Below are 25,562 nucleotides of genomic sequence, written 5' to 3'. Positions count from 1 at the left end.
CAACGTGAAGCTACAAGGGGTTCCATTATCTATGGAACTAGACACAGGGTCTGCCCTTTCCATCATTTCATTGCATACATTTAGGAAGATTTGTTCCAGTAGTGGGACTAAGGCCAAGTTAAGGCCTTCTGATATTGTATTAACAGATTTTCAGAACTCAAGAGTGTGTGTTAAGGGGGAGGCCACCCTTAACGTGCAATACAAGAGTTTTGAAGGTCCACTAGACTTATTAGTAGTAGGGGGTGAACGAACGAGTCTCATAGGACTCGATTGGTTTGAGGCCCTGGGGATACACGTCACAGGACTCAACAGCTTGCAAACACTCGACCTACAGGAAGTCTGCAAAGAATTTGCAGATGTTTTCAGCCCCCAGCTGGGCACATTCAAAGGACCACCTGTGTCCTTAAAGCTAGACCCCACTGTCACTCCCATTAGGATTAAAGCAAGAAGGGTCCCTTTTGCTTTAAAAAGTAAGATTGACACTGAATTAGACAAACTAATCCAACAGGGAATCCTAGAACCTGTTGATTCCAGCCCGTGGGAGACCCCCATTGTCACGCCTCTAAAGGCAAATGGGGACATTCGCATTTGTGCTGATTACAAATGCACACTCAATAAGGCATTGCAGCAACATGCCTATCCTGTTCCTGTGGTCAGTCACATCCTGGCCTCTCTCAAGGGGGGGCGTGTTTTTGCAAAGCTTGACCTAGCTCAAGCATATCAACAGCTGCCTGTTGATGATGATGCTGCTATAGCTCAGACCATTGTGACCCACAGGGGAGCCTTTAAGGTAAAAAGGCTACAGTTTGGAGTGAATGTCGCTCCTGGGATTTTCCAAAGCGTAATGGAAAACACACTACGAGGTATACCAGGGGTCTGCCCCTACTTTGACGATGTCTTGATTGCAGGAGACTCCACACACATTCTAGCTGAAAGGCTTAGGGCTGTCCTGTTAAGATTCAGGAAATCAGGCCTCAAGCTCAGAAAAGACAAATGCCAGATTGGGGTGCCTTCTACTGAATTTCTGGGATTCAAAATTGATGCTGCTGGGATTCATCCTGCTGAATCCAAACTAACTGCTATTTTAGAAGCACCCAGGCCAAAGTCTAAGGCCGAACTTCAGGCCTTCTTAGGCCTCCTGAATTTCTACAATTCTTTTCTTCCACATAAAGCTAGTGTAGCTGAGCCTCTTACTAGACAAACAGCTGTGTGGCTGTGGTCACAAGGCTTGCTCAAGGCCTTGTAACAGTGTTCTTGCACATTTCAACGAGTCTCTCTGTGTGCATCGCTTGTGATGCGTCCCCCTACGGGGTTGGAGCTGTCCTGAGTCACCTCAGGTCTGATGGAACTCAGGTTCCTATTGCATACTACTCCAGAACACTGTCTTCTGCCGAGCGCAACTACGCTCAGATAGACAGGGAGGCTCTGGCTGTTGTTGCTGGAATTAAAAAATTCCACGATTTTCTATATGGCAGGCATTTCACGGTCTTCACTGACCATAAGCCTCTGCTGGGACTGTTTACCACACGTAAGCAGACTCCCCACATCATTTCCCCTAGAATGCTTAGGTGGTCTATTTTTTTGTCTGCATATGATTTTTCATTAATCCACAAGCCTGGGAAAGAAATGGGCCATGCTGATGGCCTCAGTAGGTTGCCTCTGCCAGTAGTAGAAGCTGACCCCGCGCCAGCTGTCAACATTCTATCAATCCAAGCCTTGCCCGAGCTCCCTCTTAGTGCCAGGGATGTTACCGCTGAAACAGGTACAGATCACACACTTTCACGTGTCCGCTCCTGGGTCCTGTCCGGGTGGCCTGAGCACTGCCCTAGTCCTGAGTTTCAGAGTTTCTGGTCCAAAAGGAACGAACTGTCCCTTTCTCAGGGTTGTCTGCTTTGGGGAAACAGAGTTGTCATTCCCACCTCAATGAGGACTAGGGTCTTAGAATCCCTCCACGAGGGTCATCCTGGCATTGTTCGTATGAAGGCTCTTGCACGCAGCCACTTGTGGTGGCCTGGTTTAGATAAAGATATTGAGGCTAAGGTACACGCATGCCACCTGTGCCAACGATCTCGCCCAGAGATGCCCCAAGCTCCTGTGCATAGATGGGAGGAAACACAGTCCCCATGGTCTAGGGTGCACATTGACTACGCTGGGCCCTTTCAGGGCCAGTTCTTCTTGGTCCTTGTTGACAGCCATTCAAAATGGCTTGAGGTTGTGCCTGTCTCATCCACCACCACTGCAAAGACTATTCAGGTACTGAGGGGGATTTTTGCTGCACACGGGCTGCCAGATGTCATTGTGTCCGACAACGGCCCTCAATTCACCTCCTCCGAATTCCAAGCTTTCTTACAGGCAAACCTGATTCGTCATGCCACGTCTGCGCCTTTTCACCCGTCCACCAACGGTATGGCTGAACGCATGGTGCGCATCGCAAAGGACGCCTTGAAGAGACTCACCTACGGGGACTGGCATCACAGGTTGGCTGACTTTCTCCTTTCTTATCGCACCACACCGTCCACTTCTACAGGGAGAAGTCCAGCTGAACTTCGTTGGGGGCGCCAACTTACTACTAGACTTGACCGGTTGCATCCGGACAGACTGCCTTCATCTACCTCACATCCTAGGGCACCTAGACAACTACTTGTGGGTGCCCCGGTTTGGGCTCGCAATTACGGGCCTGGTCATACATGGGTCCCCGCTTCTGTTCCAGGTCACAGGTCCTCTCTCCTACGAGGTAGCCCTGGACAACGGTCGTGTCCTGCGTCGGCACATCGACCAACTCCGCTCTAGGCGGGACTTTTCTGATGAGACTCCTGGGTCTTTTCCAGGGGGGGAGGGGGACCCTTTGGAGCAAAGGGAAGGGCAAGAGCTACTGCCCATCTCCACTGAGGGAGCCACAAACGGCCATCCCAAGATTCTGCAATTGCTCCGAAAAGGAAGTCATGGAGCTTACCCACACAACAGGCACTCACGCCTACTCCAGCCAGGGAGTCACCCCGGGGGCATACTCACTTTCCACACACATCACACAGCACTCCAGTAACGGAGGATACCCGGGGGCATCCCAACAAATCATTCCCCGCAAGAGAGCTGGCACAAAATTCCCAAGGTTGGCCTGACCTTACCCCAAATCCTACAGGGGGTCAAATATACACAGAGCTAGTCGAGGAGCCAAGTCCCGACTACAACACCCCTAGCACAAATCAGGGAACACCTGAGTTTTGGGAAAGTACAGAAACCCACACGAGCCCGAGCACAGAATGGGGTTCAGGGAATGGACAGCCTCCTGACAGGTCTTGGACTGACCTAGGAGGTTCTACAGAGACGCCCAGCAGTGGCTATCACTTCAAGGGGCCTGAGGGTCTACAGCTAGGTAGGACAACCAGGTCACAAAGCAACAGAAGCCCTGGCCTGACGAGCCCGGTGGGCAAGCAAGCAGGCCAGGCATCGGGGCACAGTCCTTGGAAGACACCAGGGCACAATAGAGAGAACAGGCTCACGCCTCCCTCCAGTCAGGGGACTTATGCCAGTAACCCAGAGCTAAGAAGGTCACAGAGAGCAAAGAAATCTCCTAAGTACCTAGAAGATTACATAACATTGCTGGCAAGGCAAAAGCCAGTAAACAGTGGGAGCACTGGGGAGCAAATTGTCGTATAAAATAAATGTTGTATGTTGGTAGTAGTTTTAGCCCGGGGGAAAGGGGTGTTATGTCCCGAGCCTTGCAAACGGCTCGGGCGTTTGCAGGCAGTCCCGGGCAGGTGCAAAGCTGCCCGGGACCAGACAGGCTGTCGCCAGCGCCGTGCGCATGCGCGGGTGCTGGCGCGGGAAAAGTAACCCATTTACCCGGGAGTTGCCTATATAAGAGGCTGCGAGGCGTTTGGGCGAGGCTGAAGCCATCTTCCTGTAAGCTGAACGCTGAATAAAAGAAACTGAGAACTCCAGCTGCTTCTCGTGTCTGTTTTCCCGCCACGGACTCAACAGTTTGCATGATTTATTTATAATTCTCTGAACTTATAGAGTTTATGATGTGTCGAGTCTACTCCCAGGACCTTGCCTTTATATTCAATCTTTTTTTTTTTAACATTCTCTGAGGAAGGAAAGGATAATTTGTTACAGGATAAAAGCCTAATCTAAAAATTACTACACGACATATGACAGTTTGAAAACCATGCATAATATATATGAGATTTCCAAAACAACAACAACAAAAGAATGATTTGATGTGTACATGAATTCAGGTATCAAGCAAAGTGACTTGGAATCTTTCCCATGTTTGTGAGTTCACAGAACATCACCAGCCAAGCAGTGATACACTTTCTGGCTAACAGCTCAATGCAAAGAACTTTCACCTAATCAAGCTTGCTTGCCAGATAGAAACTGAATGTCTTGACTCAGCTTCTCAGATCCATGCCTGAAAAGTATAATGGGCTCTTCTTGTTATGGCCAAGTGTCATCACAGTTTTACAAGCTGCATTTGGCTGCAAATTTAAGGTTGGCTATTACCTACAAAACCCTTCATGGCATAGGATTTGGTTTGCCTCCGATTGTTTCTGCCTTCACTCTCTGTGCATTGTGGCAGAATGGGTGCACTCAATTAAAAGTGGTTACTTGGTTATAGGACCAAGGAAGCATGCCCTCTCTGTTGCCACCCTTGCCTGCTAGAAAAGCATTCCCCAAAAAATGCACATGGTGCTCACTTTCCCAAGGTTCCAGGAGGCTCCTATGGCCTAGCTCTTTTCTTAGGCCTGGGAAGGCGTGTTTGTGTAGCTTTGAAAGTATTTCCTATAGTGTTTTAGTAGGTATGGTGGTTTTAAATTGCGCTGCCATGTTTGTTTCATGTGTTTTAAAACTTTTTAATTGTTTGGTTTTGTAAGCCCCCCATAATTTTCTGGAGTGGGCAGCTGTAATACATTTGATAAAGGAAATAAATTTGCCAGCTTTTCTATACTTATCATGGTGGCCAAATTCTGTTCCTTCAAAGTTCCTAATGTAGCATGGAGGTGTTCTACATTGGAGGTGTTATCCTATGCAAAACACAACCAACAAAGTTATAGTATTCTAGGAATTGAGAGGTGGACTGAGCAAAAAACATAATGGTAACATAATGCACTGACCCTCATATTCCTGAAGCATCATTCACTGCCTTGAACCAGCATTTTTCAGACCATAGAAAGAACACCATTAGACCTGGTTATGCTAACTTTGCTTGCGGTTGCAATTCTCACCCATTTATGAAATCATGAAAATAAATGTGTGTGGGAGAGGGGAGCTCATCTCACATAGGTTCTGAATCAGTACTTTGGTTTGGCAAACTTACAGGTAAGCTTATAAAATTATAGCCTCAGTAAACTGGAAAATTGGAAATAGCAGTGTACAACTACACTTTGGATGTTTCCCCATTACTGAATTAAAATGCTCTCCATCTATCCTTGAGTTAGCAAAAAATTATACTGGCATGAAATTTGCTGCCCCGTTGCTGATCTCTCTCTGTTCCTCTGTTCTGTCTCACTGCCAATGACTGGAGATATGCATAATATGAATGATTCCTCTGCTTTCCTGGATTCACTCTTCAGGATGTCACTACCAGCAAGAAAACACAATAAAAAAACAGATTGACAGAGAGATCTATTTTTAAAATTGTAAAAAGGTTCGAAAGTAGCCATGCAGAAATGCTAAAAATAATGCAAAGCTATTTAACATACAACAAATCAACATCTAGTTATAAGGAAAAAGAAACAATGCAACAAATAACACGGGCATCTACAGAGGGTTAAGTGTATAAAAAATAAAATGGTAGCCATGATCAGATGAATGAAGCCCCCTTTTTGGATATGCACCACAGTGCATATTATAAAGGGGTGGGGGCTTTGCTCATGTGACCTTTGATATTCCTCTCACCATCCTACCTTACAAGCAACATCACACACTGCTTTGTATTTTACCCTCGAAGAAGTTTTACATGCATGAGGCAGTGATCTGATGACGCTGTGTTCGTTTGAGTGGAACCTGGTTACAGAAGCCTTTGCATTCAAAGCCATACTAAGTACCATAAGATCCTATAGCCTGTCAGCCATTAAAAAGGAGCCATTTAAGTTTTAAGTATGGCTGATTCAACAAATCAATGTCTGTATTTATTTAATGTCTAGGTTATTAAAAAACGAATTAATACATTTTACTGTATCATAACTCAAAACTTAAACTACAGTTAAAGCAATAAGTGTTTGCAGTTCCATAATCTAGGAGAATAGTTTTATGGTAGTATAAGAATGTTGCAATGTAGTTAACAATTCAAAATATGCATATAAATTACATATCATAAGAATGTGCAGATTATTTCAGAGATCCGAAGGGATTTGGCCAATTCTAACTTTTGAGACTCAATAAATAATAAAAATAAACAATTAAGAGACCTGAAGACAAAATAATTGAGAAAAACACAGGCTTGTTTATAGTATTAAAAAATATAAAAAAATTCTAATTTAAGCCTCATCTCTTTTCTAATTGTATTTGAGAAAATACCCTAAAAATGCAATTTTTTTCAAATGATTCCCTCTTGGTGTGAGAAAAGTTGTGCACAAGAAGGCCATTGTTAAATATCTATGTGTGTATTTAGGTTTGTGTCTATATGTGTGTCTTTATGTATCCATGTCTGCATGTATGTGGATGTACATGTGTGTGTATACACAAACGCACATATACTTTTAGTCTTTAAAAGTCACAAAGTTATTAAAGTAGGATAGCATCACATAAGAGTAATAAAAATGGGGCACAGAATCAAAACAAACTTAATAGCTTTGCTCTTTTGAATGCTTTGGTTTATGCTTTAGAATCAAATAGATCCACAAAACCTGAAATAATAATAACTTTATGCCTCTCCAGAATCTGCTTAAGCCTCTTTACTAACTTCTATGACTGAAATGGTGCTGGAACTTTAAACCTAAATGACTTCTGATTAATTGCCAATTTTTACAATTGCCAAGCAAAATCGGCAAAAGTGAATCAGAATAATTAATAATTATGCACATGACGTTTTTTTCAAGTATATGTGTAAGTCTTGTTCATATAGGTATAAATTACTATACTGTAATGTATAAGCATCTTAAAGTTCTCAAATATACAAGTGTTAAGTGATTCCTTATGATCTACCACAAGATACATAAAAAGTCAAATCCCATTTCTATTCTGTTTAGCATTGAGTACTATCTGAAGGTCTTATTGTAGGGAATATCCACAACCGTCAATCTATGGATTCCACCTGAAAAATTAATAAGACTTTCCTAAAACAGTCTCCCTCATCTGTCAAAACTGTAACAATGATGAGCCAGGAGGCCTTAAGGCATTTAAGCATACATGTTCCTTAGCACGTGTGCAGTCATTACTATGCCAGGCCCAGATAGATTCCACTTAGCAATCACAAAATATATATGGCACATTTTTTTAAAAAAATAGAATGCCCACTTCTTGGATTGTCAATTGTTCTTCACCTATTAGACTTGTTAGGGAAGCTTTGGCAATATATTGATACAAGGGAGAGTAGAAAAAATGGAGAAAATAAATCTGGAGTAAAAAAGTAAAGACAAGCAAGTAGGTGCTCTGATTTTTCAATAAACTGGCAGGCAACCATGCTTTCTAATTTTCTGAACTGCAGGTTTTTAGATACTCATAAATTATTTCATAGCAAGTAATAAACAGAATATCATTTATTATTCAAATTGAATAAATCTAACTAGTGTCAGAAGAATTTTGGGATCCCAGCATAAGAATACTAGCTGTTTGAAGAAGAAAAAGTTTATTTAAGAGTATATACAGACAGCCCTTGAAGGTAGCCACAAACTGGGCTACAGAGGCTGGTAATATTTATAGGATAGGTGGTCCTTTGGTGGGGTATGGGTGCTTGTGTGAACTTGTACTCAGTAATTTGATGGATGTGCAGATCTGGTGGAAATGTTCTTATCTTATTTTGCTGAGTGTATCTTTTCTCTTTAATGTGCGCCTATGTGGTGGTTTTGGTCATCACCTTTGTGTACCTAGGTCTGCTATTATTTGCATAGGTTAATTAGTTTAGTCTGATCACTAATTACCAGAAGTGGATTAGTGATCTTTGCAACATAGTTTTCTAATTTGGTTACTTGTGAGTCATGTTAATGATCAAAAGGAGGGTCAGGAATCAATTCAAGTTTGAATTAAAACTCTTTTCACAATTATTTACATTCTTTCCATACTAATATTTTTAGATCTTTGTTTAAACATTGTAAGATTTGCAGGACAAAACATATTGGCATCCCCATACTATGCATGTTCAGATATGCAACACTGAGTTGAATACCAAAATGTTTAAGGGATTTTTTCCCTTAATCCCTTATCCTTTTATGTTGTATCTTTGAGATTGAGAGCCCCCAAAATAGGGTTTCTCATATTACAAAATAGTTGCATTACACTTCAAGATCTATTTTGGTTACAGAGTAAACTAAAATCCATTTGAATGCAGATCAACTGTAGAATAGCTATTATGTACGGTAATCTCTATTTAACTTAATAATCTGGTATAGCATGCATTTCACATTTTGTCATATTGCTAGAAACTTCAGTTTAATTTAATTTAAATCTTATAGTAATTTTATTAAAAATTACAAATATAGCAATAAAAATTAAGCTAAAACAAAAAGAAAAAGAAAAAAGAAAAGATGCAGACAAGAAAAATAGAAAGAAAAACAGAAAAGAAAGGGAAAATAAGAATATGATTAAGAAAAAAATATATAAAGAGGTGACTTTTCACCTTCATTGCATACATAGGCAATTTTAGTAACTTACCACCTTCTCTTGAAATACAACACATAATTTCTTCTTCCCATATTCCATCCCATTTCTGATCCTTAACACCTTATCATGTCAATCTTGATGTCAACAAAAGTTCATCAAGTGTTACCAGAGATAACAGCATTGTCTATTTCAATCTTGATCAAATAAATAAACTTTATATACCTTCCCGTCCCTTCTAACAAGCATTCCTTGCAGCTGATACAAACACTGAATAAGATTGGTGCCTTGCATGATGCCTTTTTCAGTTTCAGTTGTGGAAAAAAACCATAAAAATTTATCCCAAATTATCAAATTTTTAATAGATGGTGTATAACTCCATCAGTAATTGCCAAGTTAGATGGATTATAAAATAATAAATGTCATGAGACATTTTTACCATATGTAGTGAACATGTAGAAAACCTTAAAAGTACTGGAAAGAAAGATACAGAAACATTCACAGAATTTTAGAAATCAAATTTAAAATGAAATCATAATGCTTACTAGGCATAATTCCAAAACATAGCATGCTTTATTATATGTTGATGATGGCAAAGATAAATTTAGTATGATACTGGAAAAGTGATGCATAATGTTTTTTAAATAGTAATTTTAGTAAAGATTACAATTTACAACAATAAAAATTAATACAAATAAAAAAAGTAAAAGGAAAAATAGAAGATGCAGAAAAAAGGAAGAAAAATGAAGAAAAATAAAAAAGAAAGAAAAATAATAGTAAATAGAAAGAAAAGAAATATACAAAAACATGACTTCCCCTTTATCATAACAAAAATATACAATTTTAGTAACTTATCACCTTGTCTCAAAATGCAACAAATGACTCTTCTGTCAATATCCCATCTCTGATCTATAAAATATCCCCATCTCTTCATTTCATTTCTGAAATGAAATCCATTAAGGGTTACGTATCTATTTTAACCTTGATCATATAAACCAACTTTATATTTTTTTTTTTTAGTTCTAAACAATCTTGATATTTAGTATCTTCAAATAATGTCATAGAATTTGATTTTTTTCCATTTTTTTTCTTTGTCCCTTTTCACAAAATTCTTCCAAGCTTTAGCAAGCATTTTTTAAAAATCCAATGTAAGAAAATTATTCAGGTCACTGTCAGTTTATTGTTTGTATACCCCTTTTAATTATTAAGAAACATGCTGGTTCCTTTGTAGGTCCAGTGTCACATGTTTTGTTTCATTTCATTTTTGTAGCCTGTCATTTTTAAACCCACTTTCAAGTCAGTCTCAATCTTATCAGGTAAAACTTGTTCTTCTTCCACAGCATCTCTTAAACATAATCTATAGATGTAGAGATCTGGATCCATTATTCAAAAATATTCTTTAATATGTCCAATGATAAAATATTTTGCTACATTTCATTTTTAATTCAAATTTAAGTGTTATTTTCCTTTAATTGTAATCTTTGGTTCCTTTCTAATTTTCACTTCTAAAAGTCTTTTTTTTTTTAAGAATTCAAGTCAAAAGTATTTTCCCATGGGAGAGATTCTTATAATCAACTCCAAAATCTTATTTCTAATTTATCTGGAACCTTAGTCCATTTGAAATATTTTAAAATCACCCCTCCCCCAATTTTTAAGTCATTAAACTTGTATTTAATATTTCTGCCACTAAATATTAAGGGAAATTCACCCAGTGATATAAAACATATCAATCCAAAAGTCCCTAATAATTGAAAAATAGACAATTTCCAAAAATGATGAAAAAAAGCTGTATGAGAACCTAGTGTCTTTTTAAAGTTGCTGACTCCAATATATGGAGCATTTCTGAGCAATATCAAGTCCTCTCCTTATGCAGAGAATTATGAAGAACCAACTCTTCATTCTGCTGTAGTTGTTGGCTTTTAGTGATCTTTAGTTTGCCATTTCTTCTTGAGGAGAAACTTCATTCAGAATATCATTACAACTCTAAAGACATATCCAGTAGTTGCTAGTTTCAAGAGGAACTGCCTTAACTTTGCATATGCTTCTCAAATGCACTGCTTTTGTATCTGAATTTTTGTTACCAGATGCAAGCCCTTATATTTGTCATTAGTAAATATCCAGGCTACTCAGATCACTTCATTCATGATTTTTTATTCTAAGATATTAACCAATCCCTTCACTTGAGGTCATCTGCAAAATTAATGTATTCTTTCTATATCTTCCTATGGATCATTGATAAATGTGTTGAGCAGCATGGGTCTCTTGATATTTTATCCCCATTTTTTCTACATACTGCCAGACATGGTGTTTGACAATCAATTCTATTATCTTTCTAGTACAGACTTTAAATTAACTCATCCATAGTTTGCCAGATACTTTTTCCCTGTGTTGAATAAGCCTTCCAGTACATTATTGGAAGTCTTCAGTCTTTAGGAGATTTTGAAGATTACAATCAGCAGTCCACAGATCACTCCTGCTAGTTCTTTCAATACCCTGGTGCATAATTCATTTTGTTTGAGAGGTTTAGAATTATTTAAAGCAGCAAGATTGATTCTTACTATACATCTATCAATCAATAATTTATTTAAACATTTATATATGCGTCCATACTAGATCAAACTCTGGGTGGTTCCCAAGCATCAATTAAACCAATATAAATAATAAAATAACAATACAAAATTACATAAACATCAAAAACTTGACATCAAAGTTACTTCAGACATATATTCTCTCTCAAATCTTCTCACCCACCCCATCCTACTCTAGCACTTGGGAGGTAAAACAGATCTTCAGTGTTTTTTGGAGGGCTAGGAAGGCAAAAGTTTGCTGAACTTCACAGGGCAGAGTGTTCTGTAGGGTAGGGGCTCTTATGGCAAAGCTCCCATAAGTAGAAATGTTTCAGGTAGGGGAATAGGAGCATGCTTGCCCTAGAATGATCTGGTAGGATGGGTAGTTGTCCTTATGGAAAGACAGGCCTCTAGGTAACCTGGCCCTGTGCCATGTAGAGTGATAATCAGCACTTTGAATTGTACCCACAAGGAAATTGACAGCAAGTTATAGTTTCCAGGTGGTCTTCAAGGGCAGCCCCAAGTAGAGCCCACTGCAGTAATACAAATGGGTAATGACCAAGGCATAAATGACCATTAATAAAACCTCCTTGTCCAAGAAAGGGTGCAATTGGTGCAGCAGATGAATCTATGCAATGTCCAGCCCCAGCCATGGCTGTCATCTGTTCCTTGAGCAGCTGGAGGATTTCCAAATTGTGCACCAACTCTAGGAGCATCTCCAAATAATGTGCCAACTCAGTCTGTGGGAGTGCCACCCAATCCATAGTCAAAGAGCAAATATTATGTAGGTCTGGGGAGAACTACTCCGCCTTGCCAGGATTAAGCCAAAGCCAATTTCTCCCCATCCAGATCCTTACAGCCTCCAAGCACTTGGCCAGCATTGCCACAGGATCACCTGTCCAGCCAGGAGTAGAGATATATAATTGGCATGCACATTATCATTAGTATTCTGATAATACCACACCCCATATTATGGATGCCCCCCCCCAGAAATTTTATTTAGATATTAAAAGGAAAGGCAAAAGACTTGAGTCCTGAACCCTCCATATTTTAGCGGCTTAGGACTCAACCTCTCCTTTCCCACCAACACTGACTGGACTTGGTCACAGAAGAAGGAGAATCACCATAGAACAGTGACTCTCACACCCAACCCCAAGCCAGTCCAGAAAGATGCCATGGTTGATAGAATCAAACTTCACTGACAGGTCTAGGAGGACAAGAATGGTTGTACCACCCCCATGCTGAGACCTCCAAATCATCCACAGATGCAACCAGAGTCTGCCCCAGCCTGAACCCAAATTGAAAAAGGTCCAGAAAATCTGCTTCATTCGGGCCCTTTTGTAGCTATGTGCCAGGTACCCTCTCAACAACTTTCCCTAAAAAGGGAAGATTGGAAACTGGACAAAAGTTGTCTAATACTACTATGTCCAAGGATGACCTCTTTAGGACAGCAATACCACTTGCATTCTATCCCTCTGTTCTCCTCATACTTGTTAGGAAGGACTCCTTTTCTCTTCTGACAGAAAAAACAAACACTAAGATGTTAACCACTTCCATTTCATCCCTATTCTCTGTGATTACTTTCCAATCTTCTTTTTCAAACATGTCAACAGATTCATCTTATTCCAAACTTTGATCTTCACTTTGCTGAAAAAGTAAAAACAAGTGTGAAATAAGAGCCAGTTTAGTGTAATTTGTAAGATATAAGACTAGAACCCAGGAGACTGTAAGTTCTAGGCCTCCTTTAAGCATGAAAGCCAGCTGGGTGACATTGGGTGGTTGTTCTGGAGAAACAGAAGACAGGAACTTTATCTATTGATACTGCTTTGAGTTGTCCAAAAATAATTTAATATTTTAAATAATAATTCTGTTCTCTAAAGATATTAAATTCTAGGAAAATGTATTAGTAATCAAACAATTCTTCACTGGGTAATTCTTATCATGGGACATGATAGTTTGATGTCAACAAATATGAGAATTCTCTACTCTCATCTGTCTTTCTACAGCACTACATATTTTGGAACTAGATTTATGTTCTTTGTCCACACAAAAAGAATAGAAAGTTACAATTTACCTCAAAAAAACTTTCATTTTCCAACATTAAAAGCCTAATTCCATAGCTCCTTTCACTGCATATTGATTCCTTTCTGCAATGTTGGCTATTCACTCAGCAGGCTTAGTCCTTAATCTAGAAATGGATAATAAAGAACAGATACTGCTCTCAAAAGGTAGCACTGTATTGATTTCATTACTGATCAGCATATTGAAGAGAACAATAAAAAAATCCCAATCAAGTTAGAAAGTGAAGGTGATTCAGCATCTTCAAATTTAGAAAAAATAAGTTTGCTGAAAATACATTAGAGGTTAGGCATAACAGTTGCCGATATTCACTAACTGATGTTATAAGAAGGGGAATTAGATAAAAACAGAAGATATAATATTTTTGAAGAGTTAAAAGATATGTTTTCCAGTTACTGGATGCCATCTATGTTGCCCTATCTTGACGTTAAGCCAGTTTTCGATTGGCTTAGTTTCATTAGTCTCTATTCTTTCTTATAAAATGTCAGTATCTGAATGCTCTGTCAAGATACTGAACTAATTTCTCAGTAGTTTATTGTTAGTAATCATATTTAAACATTTTATATAATTATCATTTAAAAACAGCTTCATTTACAGATTTTTTTCCTGAATTTGTAGTTACTGCATCTGATTTAGTAGAGAAATGATCCTATTATGTATGAACAGATCTGTCTCTGACCACGCATTCTACAGATCATGCATCCAATAATGCAATTTACTGCATTATAATACAGTAATTAATTTACAATGTTTTTGTAAATAGTTCACTAATATTCTTCCCATTACAAACTCTAAACCTAATACAACATTCCTCCCACCCGCCCCCGCTTCTTGCCAAGGATACCCCAAACAAATATAATCTGCCAATGTGTTTGTATCTGGTGAATTCTCATATTTCAGCCTTGACTGCATCATGCTATAGCACATGGATATAATTAGAAACAAATTATGTATGTCACCTTTTATTCTTTGGCATAGCAGTTTCTTCAACAGGCCAATCTTTATGAAACATGATCTGAATGTTATTTCAAATATCAACTTTTCCACTTTTATAAGACTAGATTAGAATGTGTCTTCATGTCTAGCCCAAAAACTCCAGCTGCTCCTGCTTTCATCATTGCACAATCTTCTACATTAATGATAGTACAATATTTTTATATATAACAGTACTTAAAATATGATCTTGATATTAGCTGTCCCACCAGTTTTGTTTCTGATTCAGATTCAATGAGTATTCCTTCTCATTCCTGTCTCATCCAAGTCCCTGGTGAATTTTTATTACTCGGTCTCCTTAATCCTTATCTTATATGTTAATCACTGCACATTATGGTGGTGTAGGAAAATAAGAGAAAGAGAAATATTTTTCGACTTCCTTTTGCCATATTTTCTTTACCAAATGTTTCCCCTTGTTTTTCTCCTTTCCTGTCAATATGACCAATGACCTACAGTACTTTTAGAAGTTATGGTCTAGAAATACTATAAATTCATGAAATAGCAAAATTGTGTGCAATTAATTTTTAGTAAATAGGAGTCACAAGAAGCATTCCTAGTCACATTAATATATAATAGTAGTGCCTATTTTGAATTCTAATTAAAACCTTTCTTCTATGAATATATTAGAACTATTTGAGGTCTGTATTTTTTTTCTAAATTTGAGTATTCCTCTTTTAGTGATAAAGTTAGGAAGCATAGTGCAAAGGCTTGTTATTGCTGTTCACACCAAAACTCATTAAATGAAGGTGTTTCACTGAGGCAGAAAATACATCTTGAATGGGTGGTTATAAATAAAGGGACTTGGGTACTAAATAGAGAACAGAATATAATAAGACAGAAAAGACAAAAGGAATTCCCTCCATGCATCATTGGCTATATTATATATTGTGCAAGTTCTGCAAATCAATCAGACACTTCAATTAGTTTTATTTTGAGCTTTTATGAAAAGAATAATAAATCTCCATGTAAAAAAGGAATATATTCTGATATACAACCAGATTAATATATGTAGTAACTTGAGGTAGATATATAGAGTTTGAATGTTAGAGGTACAAAGAGAAAAGACTCAAGGAATGTGCTATGCTTACTGGATCCTGATTCTGCATCAAATGCCGTTTTAATCAACTCTCCAATTACTGAACATAAATCTGTCTTCATATAATGAAGCAGAAACAGCAAGCCAGATTTGCTACTACCACACCTGTTTCTACCACAAGAATAAATTAGTATTTACTGTTTTTCTGTTAATTTATTCATATAAAATTGGCCTTAGAGGTCATAGTAATGAGACCAAAAATGCTACGTAAATCCTTTGAAAGTTTTGCCTTCGTAAACAACCACAATGCAAATGTTAAAAAAAAGTATTTGACCCAAATATACAGAGTAAAATTATAAAGCATTTAATTATGGGGAAAGGAAAATAAAAAGTTCTTAAAGTTCTTAAAATGGAATTAAAAGTGTCACAAAGATAAAAGTTAAAATAATATTTGCCTCTTTATTTTTCTTGTGTATAATTTGATCTTTTGTCAGGTTGTGTGTTTTAAGTGTTAATATCTTTTGAATTCCATTATACTATTTTAGTATAATAAAAATGGATTCTTGGTTTTCAAATGTTCCTTAAAATCTCCTGTGAATTGCAAATGCACTGACAGTACAGTTAAGAAATATCATAAAATGAAGCCCCATAAACTGCCATAGTGTATTAGACATTCATAAACTCAGCGTGCACCAGATTATATTGGACAGGTTTTTAAACATTATTTCTAATTCACACTGACAACTTGTTCTATCCCAGCTGTGCTGGATGTCAGTAATCCTGGAAATTGTGAGAACTGTTTTAGTTATATTTGTTAATTGCAAAGAAGACTTGTAATTAACAACTTGGCCAGTGCCTAATTCTTTCAAACTTGAGCAACTGGCGCTGGATAGTATATTTAAACCTTTGATCTGCTTGCTATAGTTTGGATTAGGAAACCATAGACAATTGATGCTTTCCCATGTCTTAGAATAGATTAAGAACCACAACTTTTTAACTTGTCCTTTCTTCTGTAACATCATCTTTCTTTAACTTTTCTTCTAAGCAATACTTACATTTTAGTTTTACCTTATAAAATAAACCTGGGTTATATATCCTAAACTTCAGTCAATGCATAGCAGGGAAGTGAGAAAAGGACATAGTGATTTTGAACCTATCATTGCTACTTAGCTTTCTGGTCCAATTGAAAATGTTGGTTCTGAAGCTCTGAATAGATAGGATATGAAGAGGATATTTACTTGAATAGGCCCTATTTCTTGCTTAATTGATAAGAGATCACTATCAGAGGCTTTTTTTCTAGACATTATCACCTTAAAAATCCAATATTTGAAAAGGAAATTAATTTTCCTTGCAAAGTACTTTTATTTTTGCAATATCCTTACCATATGTCTTGCCTGGTATCTTCACTACCAATATCTAGAACAGTGGTTCTCAACCTTTTTAATGCCGCGACCCCAACCAGTCGTAAGTTGAGGACTAAACCGATCGTAAGTCGAGGACTAAACCGGTCATAAGTCGAGGACTACCCAACCGGTTGTAAGTCAAGGACTTTCCCTGTCTGGGAGCGCCGCGCATGCATGGTGCCGCCCCCTGCGCCGGCTGAGGCGTAGCTGGCAAGCGGCAGAGACGGAGCAGGCCGACCACCAGCTGGGCCACCAGCTGGCCCAGCCCAAGGGAGGTAAGGCACCCGCCGGAAATGGGGGAAAAATGGCAGACAGCCTTGCTTGGCGACCCCCGTGAAATGGTCAATCGATCCCCAAATGGGGTTGCGACCCATAGGTTGAGAACCGCTGATCTAGAAGGAAGGAAAAAGCTTTCATTCCTTGGCAGACATGACACATTTAACGATTATCAGCTTTTTAAGTTGCATTTAAAATAATACTCATTTTAAGTTTCATAATTGTCTCCTACCCCAGCCGACTTGCTTTTGCTTTCATACTGGCAAACAGTTATAAGATATTTGCCAACTAAACATTACCTAAATTAATAAACAAACAAGCAAAAAGCAAGGTTTGTATAATATCAGTGTGAAAGATTGCCTTATTTATGTGTCTTCTCTATTGTACACTTTTTAAAACTCTTCCATTTAAGTTATATTAATCTAGTTCAGCTGCCAAATCAGAACAGGTACTGGAAAAACCTAAAATTGGAAGTGCTATTTCTTATGCCTAGATCAACTGTATCATAACTCCTTATTTTAACTATTGGAAGGCAGTTAATTTTACCAAACTTCCCAAGTGTTATGGATTCTATGTACAACTAATGGTATTCATATATAAACATTGTTATCTAGCAATCCAATTGTATGATCAGACTTAAATAATAACCAATATCATCAAAGATGCCTTGAAACTATAGCACCAGAAGTTTTTCTACCTGTGTTACTTAATATGGAATGCTGTAGGATGTCCAATAGTTGTTAAAATTAAATGGATAGAAAAAATGTTATTTAAATGCATGCTTCAAGTTGGCAAGAATCTGTGCTTACAAAAAGGAAAAATTAATGGTCTAGGTCAGGGATCCCCAACCCCCGGTCTCTGGACCCGCACCAGTCTGTGGCATGACAGAAACTGGGCTGTGCAAATAAGCGAAGCCCCATCCGCGGGATGCAAGCAGCACGTGAAACCACTCTCCCTCGGGTCCACTAAAAAAACCCTCTCTCCACGAAACCAGTCCCTGGTGCTCAAAAGGTTGGGGGCCAATGATTTAGGTGATAACTGGCATGACTCAATCTTTAGAAACCATTCCGTATAAATCGGAGGTTTCATTGACAAGTATTACCATGAAGAAACACAAGACTCTCTGTTAGGATACAAACTATAGTAATTATTAACTGATTAGTAAAATCATTTATTTGATTTTGATTTACATCTTGCCTTTCACTCAAGAGAATACATTGGTGCACAGAGAGCTCTTCCTATTTTTCCCTACAGCCACTGAGCTGAGAAGGAAATGATCAACTCAAGTCATTCAGTGAGCTTCCATAGTTGAAGGTGGAAACTTCCTACTTCTTTTCTTTTTCTTTTGTTTTTCTTTCTTTTTTCTCCTTTTTCTTTCCTCTTTCTTTCATCTATTCATCTACCTACTTACCTACCTACCATCTTATCAGTAATTTACTAGAAGTTAAAGTTCAATGGTAGTCATAAATATTCACTTCACTGGTTCCACCTTTACATTCTTGCCACCCAGAGTCATTATGAGCATATAGATTTAATAAATTATTATGGTTGGTCACACAGTCAGCCAGATAGATTTGTTATTCCTAAGGACCTGGGATAGTAGATTTTTAATAATTTTAAAGGTATCATTGCAGAATATAATCTGTTCCAAAGAAAGTTGCTTTTTGCAGTTGACTGGTGGTAATTATGAAAATGAAAGATTCCTTGTATATTGCATGCAGCTGGCATACGGAGAGACTTTTATATGTTCTATCTCATTTTAAATAGCAAAATTGACTTTGTCAAAGCAAAATAATCTCATAAACCATTAACTATATCACACAGTTCGCAGTCCATTACAATGGTTTTAAATTAGCAACATATACTGCAAAGTGTAAAAAAAATACATGCAAAGGTAAGAATCATGAAGCACAAAGCTTAAAATTATCATATTAATCCATTTCAATGACCTAATATAAATATAAAATCTGAATTTCATTACACTACTGAAATGAATCAGACTGTTTATAGACATATCCAAGAGTTACTGCTTTAGGTCAGCTGTTATACATTCTCCAAACTGTCAGTTTATTCCATGTATATATTCTGTGCTTGCTGAAACCAAAAAGCGACATGCCAGGTTAAATGCAGACATCCACATTCAAGAATTTTAAAAAGCACATTGTATTTTTGGCCAAAAAAGAGGTTTGTTGGGAATAAAACTGAAGCAACTTTGAAATGTGAAGATAGCATTGAAATACAATTTTTACCTCCTCACTTAGCCAGAAAGGCAGTACATTGAATAAAAGACTTTTGAAATTTAAGATTTTCCCAAATTAAATCCACTTTAGAACTTTTAGTGTAGCAATTTCCAGCAAATAGCTTGTGCATATATTTATTCATCTAAACAATGAAATTGATTAGTATTTATAATTTTTGGGAACCTGATACTGTTATGGAATATTGGTATCAGTGCCTGCTAGGAAACAGAATTTATTTGCAATAGTGGTGAATATCTGTAGCTCGGGTATAGGATGAGGGTAAAGGTTCGTTCTCTGAGCTTGTGGGTTGGTTTCCGAATGTTTCGTTACCAGGCTAGGTATCATCTTCAGTGGCGTTTAAGGGATGTTGGTGTCAGTGCTCTTCTATTTATAAGGACTTCAGGTGTGGTTCTGTCAAGTGAGAATCATGTGATGACCCATCACCAGCTTCTCACCGATGACCCATCCCTGACCCACTGATAATTCACACTAACAACCCTGACCTGTAGTAACCTCCCCATTACAAGACTCTCACTTGACACATGCACACCTGAAACCCTTATAAATAGAAGAGCACTAACACAGACATCCCTTAAACGCTGCTGAAGATGTTACCCAGCCTGGTAACAAAATGTTCAGAAACCAACCCACAAGCTTGGAGAACAAACCTTCACGCCCACACAGTATTTTTCTAAAATATTATCAAACATTTTATGCTTTTTCAGATTCAAATTCAGTTAAGATTCAACTATTTATTGGGAATTTGGAAAGCCTAAAATTATAGTTTGGTAACTACTATAAGAAAGCTTACATAAAGTATCAAATTGCATTAGGCTAGAGAAAATTCTGTATTAACTGATATTATCAGGAAGGTAGGAATCACAGTGAAATCACCGTATTAACATGCATTTTCCCGTCCTTAAGATTCATTCAATTTCTGCATCTAGCCTAGGTTTGTCCCTTAAATAATTCTGCAAGAACTTGTGTGTTTATACATGAAACGTGTTGTTAGCATTAGTGACTTACATTTACTTGGATCTTTGTTTCTACCCTTGCTTATTCAGTTTCAATTTTTTTTTCAATGACAATACCGGAAGAAAAGGAAGAAGATTGCTAATAGAACAAAAGAAAATACTATTCTTTATATCTTTATGCTCAACTGACAAATTAGACTGTGGTGAAATAATTTTCCCTAGTGGGGTCTATAGACATTATTTCTAATTATTTGAGTCCACTTATACTATTTGTATGAATGTACATGGATATCATAATATCAAGTAATTGCTTTATTCCAATTAATTCACGTGTGTGTATGCATGTAGGAAATGTTGAAAGAATTTTAAATATTATACTGTAGTGTTTTAATTAACATTTGTTAATTTAATGCAACATTCCAACTATTTGCCACACATCTGTAGACATTTTCCTCGCATCTCCATGAATTTGCTTCTTGTGGTAGGTTCTATTTTATTTCCTAGATACTGTATGATGATTTTTCCCCTGAGTGAAAAAAACAATGGCAAGCTTATGGAATTCTTTATTCTTCATATTTCTATTTACTTTGTATTCTTTACCTTGTCCTTATTTTTCATTAAACTGCATATCATTGACACAAGTTTCTGAATTACAGATTTTAGTATTTCCTTATTATAATTTTCTAATAATTAGTAACTAGAAGAAATATATGATGTTCATTCTCATGGTAAAGGTCAGCCCAACTTAAGTATTTAAAAAAAGGAATACTGAAGGATGTCATCCATTATGAAATGTGGTAGGAATCTGCCAACAGACCTTCTTCTTGGTGGTCCCCCTAGATTCCAAATATTTGGCCTCCTATGGTGAGGAATGTCCCATTATTTCCTAGGTGACTACTAAATTTGTAGGACATTTACCCTATTTGCTGATAGGGCAGTTTTTAGTTTGACAAGAGATTCTGTGAAGTGTATTTTGCTGTTCATTTATTATAAACAGCTTTGAGTCTTAGGCAATAAGCAATATATCAACTTATTATATGTAATAAACGAAAACCATTAATAGAGTTATTCTCCATGAATTGTAACTTCCTTTTGGTAGCTGTTATTAAAACACATGATGCAAAGAAGCTGTTGTTTTCATCAATCTTGAATCGTCCAGAATGCAGCTTCAGTTAGTGATCCCATGTTTTATTCTACTTATCAAGAGAAAAAAGCATTCTACATACCAATTTTCTAATCATGTGAAATTTCCTGTCCCTTTGCTTGCTGCCCTTTTTCTAATCCAAAAAGCCCCCAAGTTCCAAGTATCATAGTGGAGCAATGCCACTCTATTATTTTGCCTTTTTGCAATTTTCTCTATAATAGCTCAGTATTTTAAAATAACTATTCTAGATCCAGTTAAATGTGTAATGAAAACTGTTTTATTTCCATTTCTACTTACCTCCAAAATATTTGTTCTTTGCACAGAAGCTGCAGACTGCTTTGTTTTCATTGACCTACCAGTTTTGCTTCCAGTATTTCTTTCTTATTCATTACCAATTACATTACCAATTATGAAATTAGCCTTTTTTTGTACTAACACACATCAATTTGCAATGACTAATACTGAACCATATTTGCCTGTCAATATCCTACCTTTCCAGTTTATAGACATATTTTTGGTGCTTTTGGTTAAGTTTTTTTTTTGTTGTTGTTCTAATTGCCTAAAAGCAGAGTCCTTATTGTTCAGTCCATGTGTGTGTAGTTCTTGCAGGAACATATTCAATACCTCATTTACTTTTACTTGCTGTAGGCTGCTTATATTTATAAAATCGAGCTGTTGCTACAATTCCTTCAAAACATGGAATCAAAAATGTTTTTCAATAGATTCTTACAACCAGGGAAAGTAGGATTTTGCTGGAAATCTGAAAAGTCAATTCAAAATTTGTATGTTTATCTTATCACACAGGTGGATAAATGCTTTCGTAAAGCTACATTCAATCCATATTTGGGGATATTGCAGTATTAAATCATTAGTAGACTTTTTAACATGAAAAAAACACATTTTATTGCACTTAATTTATAAGAAAATAAAATTTCTAAGTGAATCAAATCATAGACACAATCCCTTTAAAGGTTTTTCCTCCATCCTGTCAGGTTGTTACATATCTAAAATTAACAAACTGAAATCTGATTTCTTTAAAAGAAACAGACTATAAATAAACCAAAAAAGGAGGGGGAAAAAGATCAGCTAGGATACAGTGTTAAACCACTTTCACAGTTCAACTTGAGTTGTGGCTCTTGGAGAATGAGGCAAATCAATTTGACAATTGCATTCTTTTTTTATATGACAACTTTAACAGAAAAACTGAAGCATTTTTGCTTTGTCAGTTACTCACCCAACTGTAACAGCTATTCTCAAATTTTGTAAAACACTACAACCGACTAGCAATTTTGTTTTCACTTTTGAATATTTTTAAAATATATTGTCAGTTTCGTGTCTGTTTATTCCATTCACCACAGCCCTCACAAAGAAACTTCCCCACAGAACAGGCTGCAAGAGCTTTGTTCTAAGGAATGTATTTTAATTTTTGCCCAGAAAAAAAGAAAAAAAAGAAAAAAAATAAGCGTTGCACACACTCTCTTTACTTGCAAGCAAACTTCACTCTACATTGTCTGAAACTTTTCCATTCACAGCCTCTTAGAGGCACAGTTGGCTCAAGTTTCAGTGGCAAAAAAGTCTCTTCTCTGTAACCAAACTAGAGCAAATTTGGAATTCAGTCTGGGACTAAAACGTCACAGCAGAAAAAAAATAAAAATATTTTTTTTTCCTTTCATTTAGCAGCATAAATAAGTTTGGCCACTGGGAATACAGTACAGGGCTGGGACAACAATCCCATAATTGAAGACCTACTTCTAGCACCAGCATCATATATTAAATCCATCTGAGAAATCTTCAAATCCAGGACAATTTGCCACCTCAGAGTAACTTATGCATTGAAGAACGTAGATGGAGGCAAGAGTAAAAGAGATCAATGAAGACTAATACTGTGATTGACATTGGCAATGGTTGGCAAAAAAAAAAAAAAAGCTGTAAAACTGTACAAAACAATTCACAGTAAGTTTAGCTTTTCCATACACAAAGGACTCTGCTTTCCCAGATGCTGTCGTGTTTGAAAGACAATAACTGATAATGGAGATATGAATCTCCTTTCTAGAATAAGGTAGAGTAAAAGAACAGGATTAACAAGAATTGTAACAACTTCTACATCTCAACAAAGCTCAGTGAGCATTGAGAGGAAAACAGAAAAGAAAAAATTGCACCTGGCTTGATACAGAAAGTCACATTTTGCAAAGCTGGCCCTTTCCAAGGTGAAGTCTTTGATGTAAAGAGAAAAGCAAATGCCTCTTTTGTCAGTTACAGTTTTCGATTTTGTGTCTTCTCTTTTGTAGCCTGTAGGTCTTTAGGATCTGTTGCCCCAAGCCAACATCCTGCATCACCAAGGACAAGGGTTTTTTTTTTCCTTTTTGTAGAGGGGGGGGGGAGAAAGGACAAGAACATCATTTGCATTTCTGGACAAAATAATTTTTTCAAGCTTCACTTTATATCCACATCGAAGTCCAATACCAGCAGCTTGGTTTCCTCAGTCCCATTCCGGCTTCCAACTGCACACACTAGCTTTGTGTTGGAGGCTCTGATCCGCCATACAACACCTCCACTTCCTCCACTTTCCAATGTAACTAGATTTCGGATAAATTCACCCGTTTTTAAGTCCCACAGTTTTACAGTCCCATCATCTGAGCTGGTAATTACAAAGTTCTTGTTGAACTGTAAACAGGTCACAGCACTCTGATGCTTGTTGGGACCTAAAGCAAATAATAATTCAAAATTAAATTAGCAAAAAAAGTAACATGAGGGTCTACTAAACTAGCCCCGCAAACATTATACCGTATTTCTCTATAAAGGTAAAGGTTTCCTGTCATATCTGACTTGGGGGGGGGTCTGTCTGTTTCTTAGCTGAGGGAAGGAGATTAAATCAGCTAAAACCCAGGTGGGGGTGAATTCTTTCTCCTAGTCCGCTAATGACCTCCAGCGTGGAATGCCATCAGAGAATTTATTAAATTATAATTTATGTGGTACTAATTTTATAGTACTTGCACTGGTTTTACATTTAACTATTTTCTTTGGTTAAAATAAGGACATTTGAAGATCTTTGTTTCAAAAAAGGCAAAATTTATTTATTGCTGATACATTTATCTTTAGATTTTTCTCTGTATTAGGATACTGGGATTATATTAGACTGGTGAAATGACGATCTGTTAATAGAGGGGATATATGAATGTATATTTGAAGATAAGATGTTATTTGGAGTAGCGTGCACTAGAATTTATCTTTTGTAAAGGGGTAATGGTTCCTTTTTGTAAGTTAAGCTTGTTTTTTATTTTGTTTATAGCATGATAGTTGGGATAATTTCATGACTTTTAAATGGATTTTGTTATAATTAAGAGGTGAGTTGCGGAATGTTCAGTTTTATATATGTTAATTAATGTTAAAATGGATATCTGAATGGATATTTTTGCTGATAGCTGAATTGAAGATGTTACTTATCTGATTTGCTATTAAGAAACGGGTAATAGAATGAAGAGTTTTATATTAGCTAAGAGAAGGTAAGGAGATTAGAGAATTGTTTACATTTGCCACAAAGCAGAAGTTGTTTTCTTAGGGGAGGAAAACAATTTCTTTATACATTTATTTTTCCTGTAATTCTCCCCCCCCCAGCTTCTATTATCTTTAACTCATTTATTCAAAGCTTTAATAAAATTATTTGGAAAAAATATTGTATAGGTTTTGTTTTGGTCTTATTCTATAAGAAACTAACATCAGACTGAATATAATTAATTGTATTTAATTGTTGCTGCAGCATTAAAATTGTGCTAAGCCACCAAATATACTTTCCTTGGAAATTTTATTCTATTATTTAAAAATTCAGTTCCTGCAGATTTTATTTATGAGGGGGAAGTATAAAAATTCAAAAAAATTGAAATATGTTATCTCAGATTATTTTCCTCACAGAATGCTTTAGTATAGATATCAGTCATTTTAGTTGAGAGGCCAGCAATTTTTCTGTTTTTTCCTGTTCCCAAAATCTGCTTAAATTTTTTTAATGAATGTTCAATTTCAGAGGCATACAAATAGCCAAGGGTCAGGTTGGCAGACCTAAAACTACTATATAATTCTGTGGTAGGAATTCTTATAT

At 36.9% G+C, this 25,562-nt stretch overlaps 1 protein-coding gene across 5 annotated transcripts in view; it reads right to left on the bottom strand.

Moving 5' to 3' along the window:
- Positions 1 to 22,346: 22,346 nt before the first annotated feature.
- Positions 22,347 to 25,562, bottom strand: part of FBXW7 (F-box and WD repeat domain containing 7) — a 133,336-nt gene continuing 130,120 nt past the window's right edge. For all 5 annotated transcript variants that reach the window (XM_039365577.1, XM_039365575.1, XM_039365574.1 and 2 more), the window contains one exon: positions 22,347 to 24,171. In XM_039365577.1, coding sequence (XP_039221511.1) covers positions 23,903 to 24,171 — 269 coding nt within the window. In that variant the 3' untranslated portion in view covers positions 22,347 to 23,902. The remainder of the gene's footprint in view (positions 24,172 to 25,562) is intronic.

The sequence above is a fragment of the Crotalus tigris genome, unplaced genomic scaffold (assembly GCF_016545835.1).
Source record: "Crotalus tigris isolate CLP2741 ecotype Arizona unplaced genomic scaffold, ASM1654583v1 scf7180000020129.766959, whole genome shotgun sequence".
Lineage (NCBI taxonomy): Eukaryota > Metazoa > Chordata > Lepidosauria > Squamata > Viperidae > Crotalus > Crotalus tigris.
This window is presented reverse-complemented; position numbering and strand designations above follow the sequence as displayed.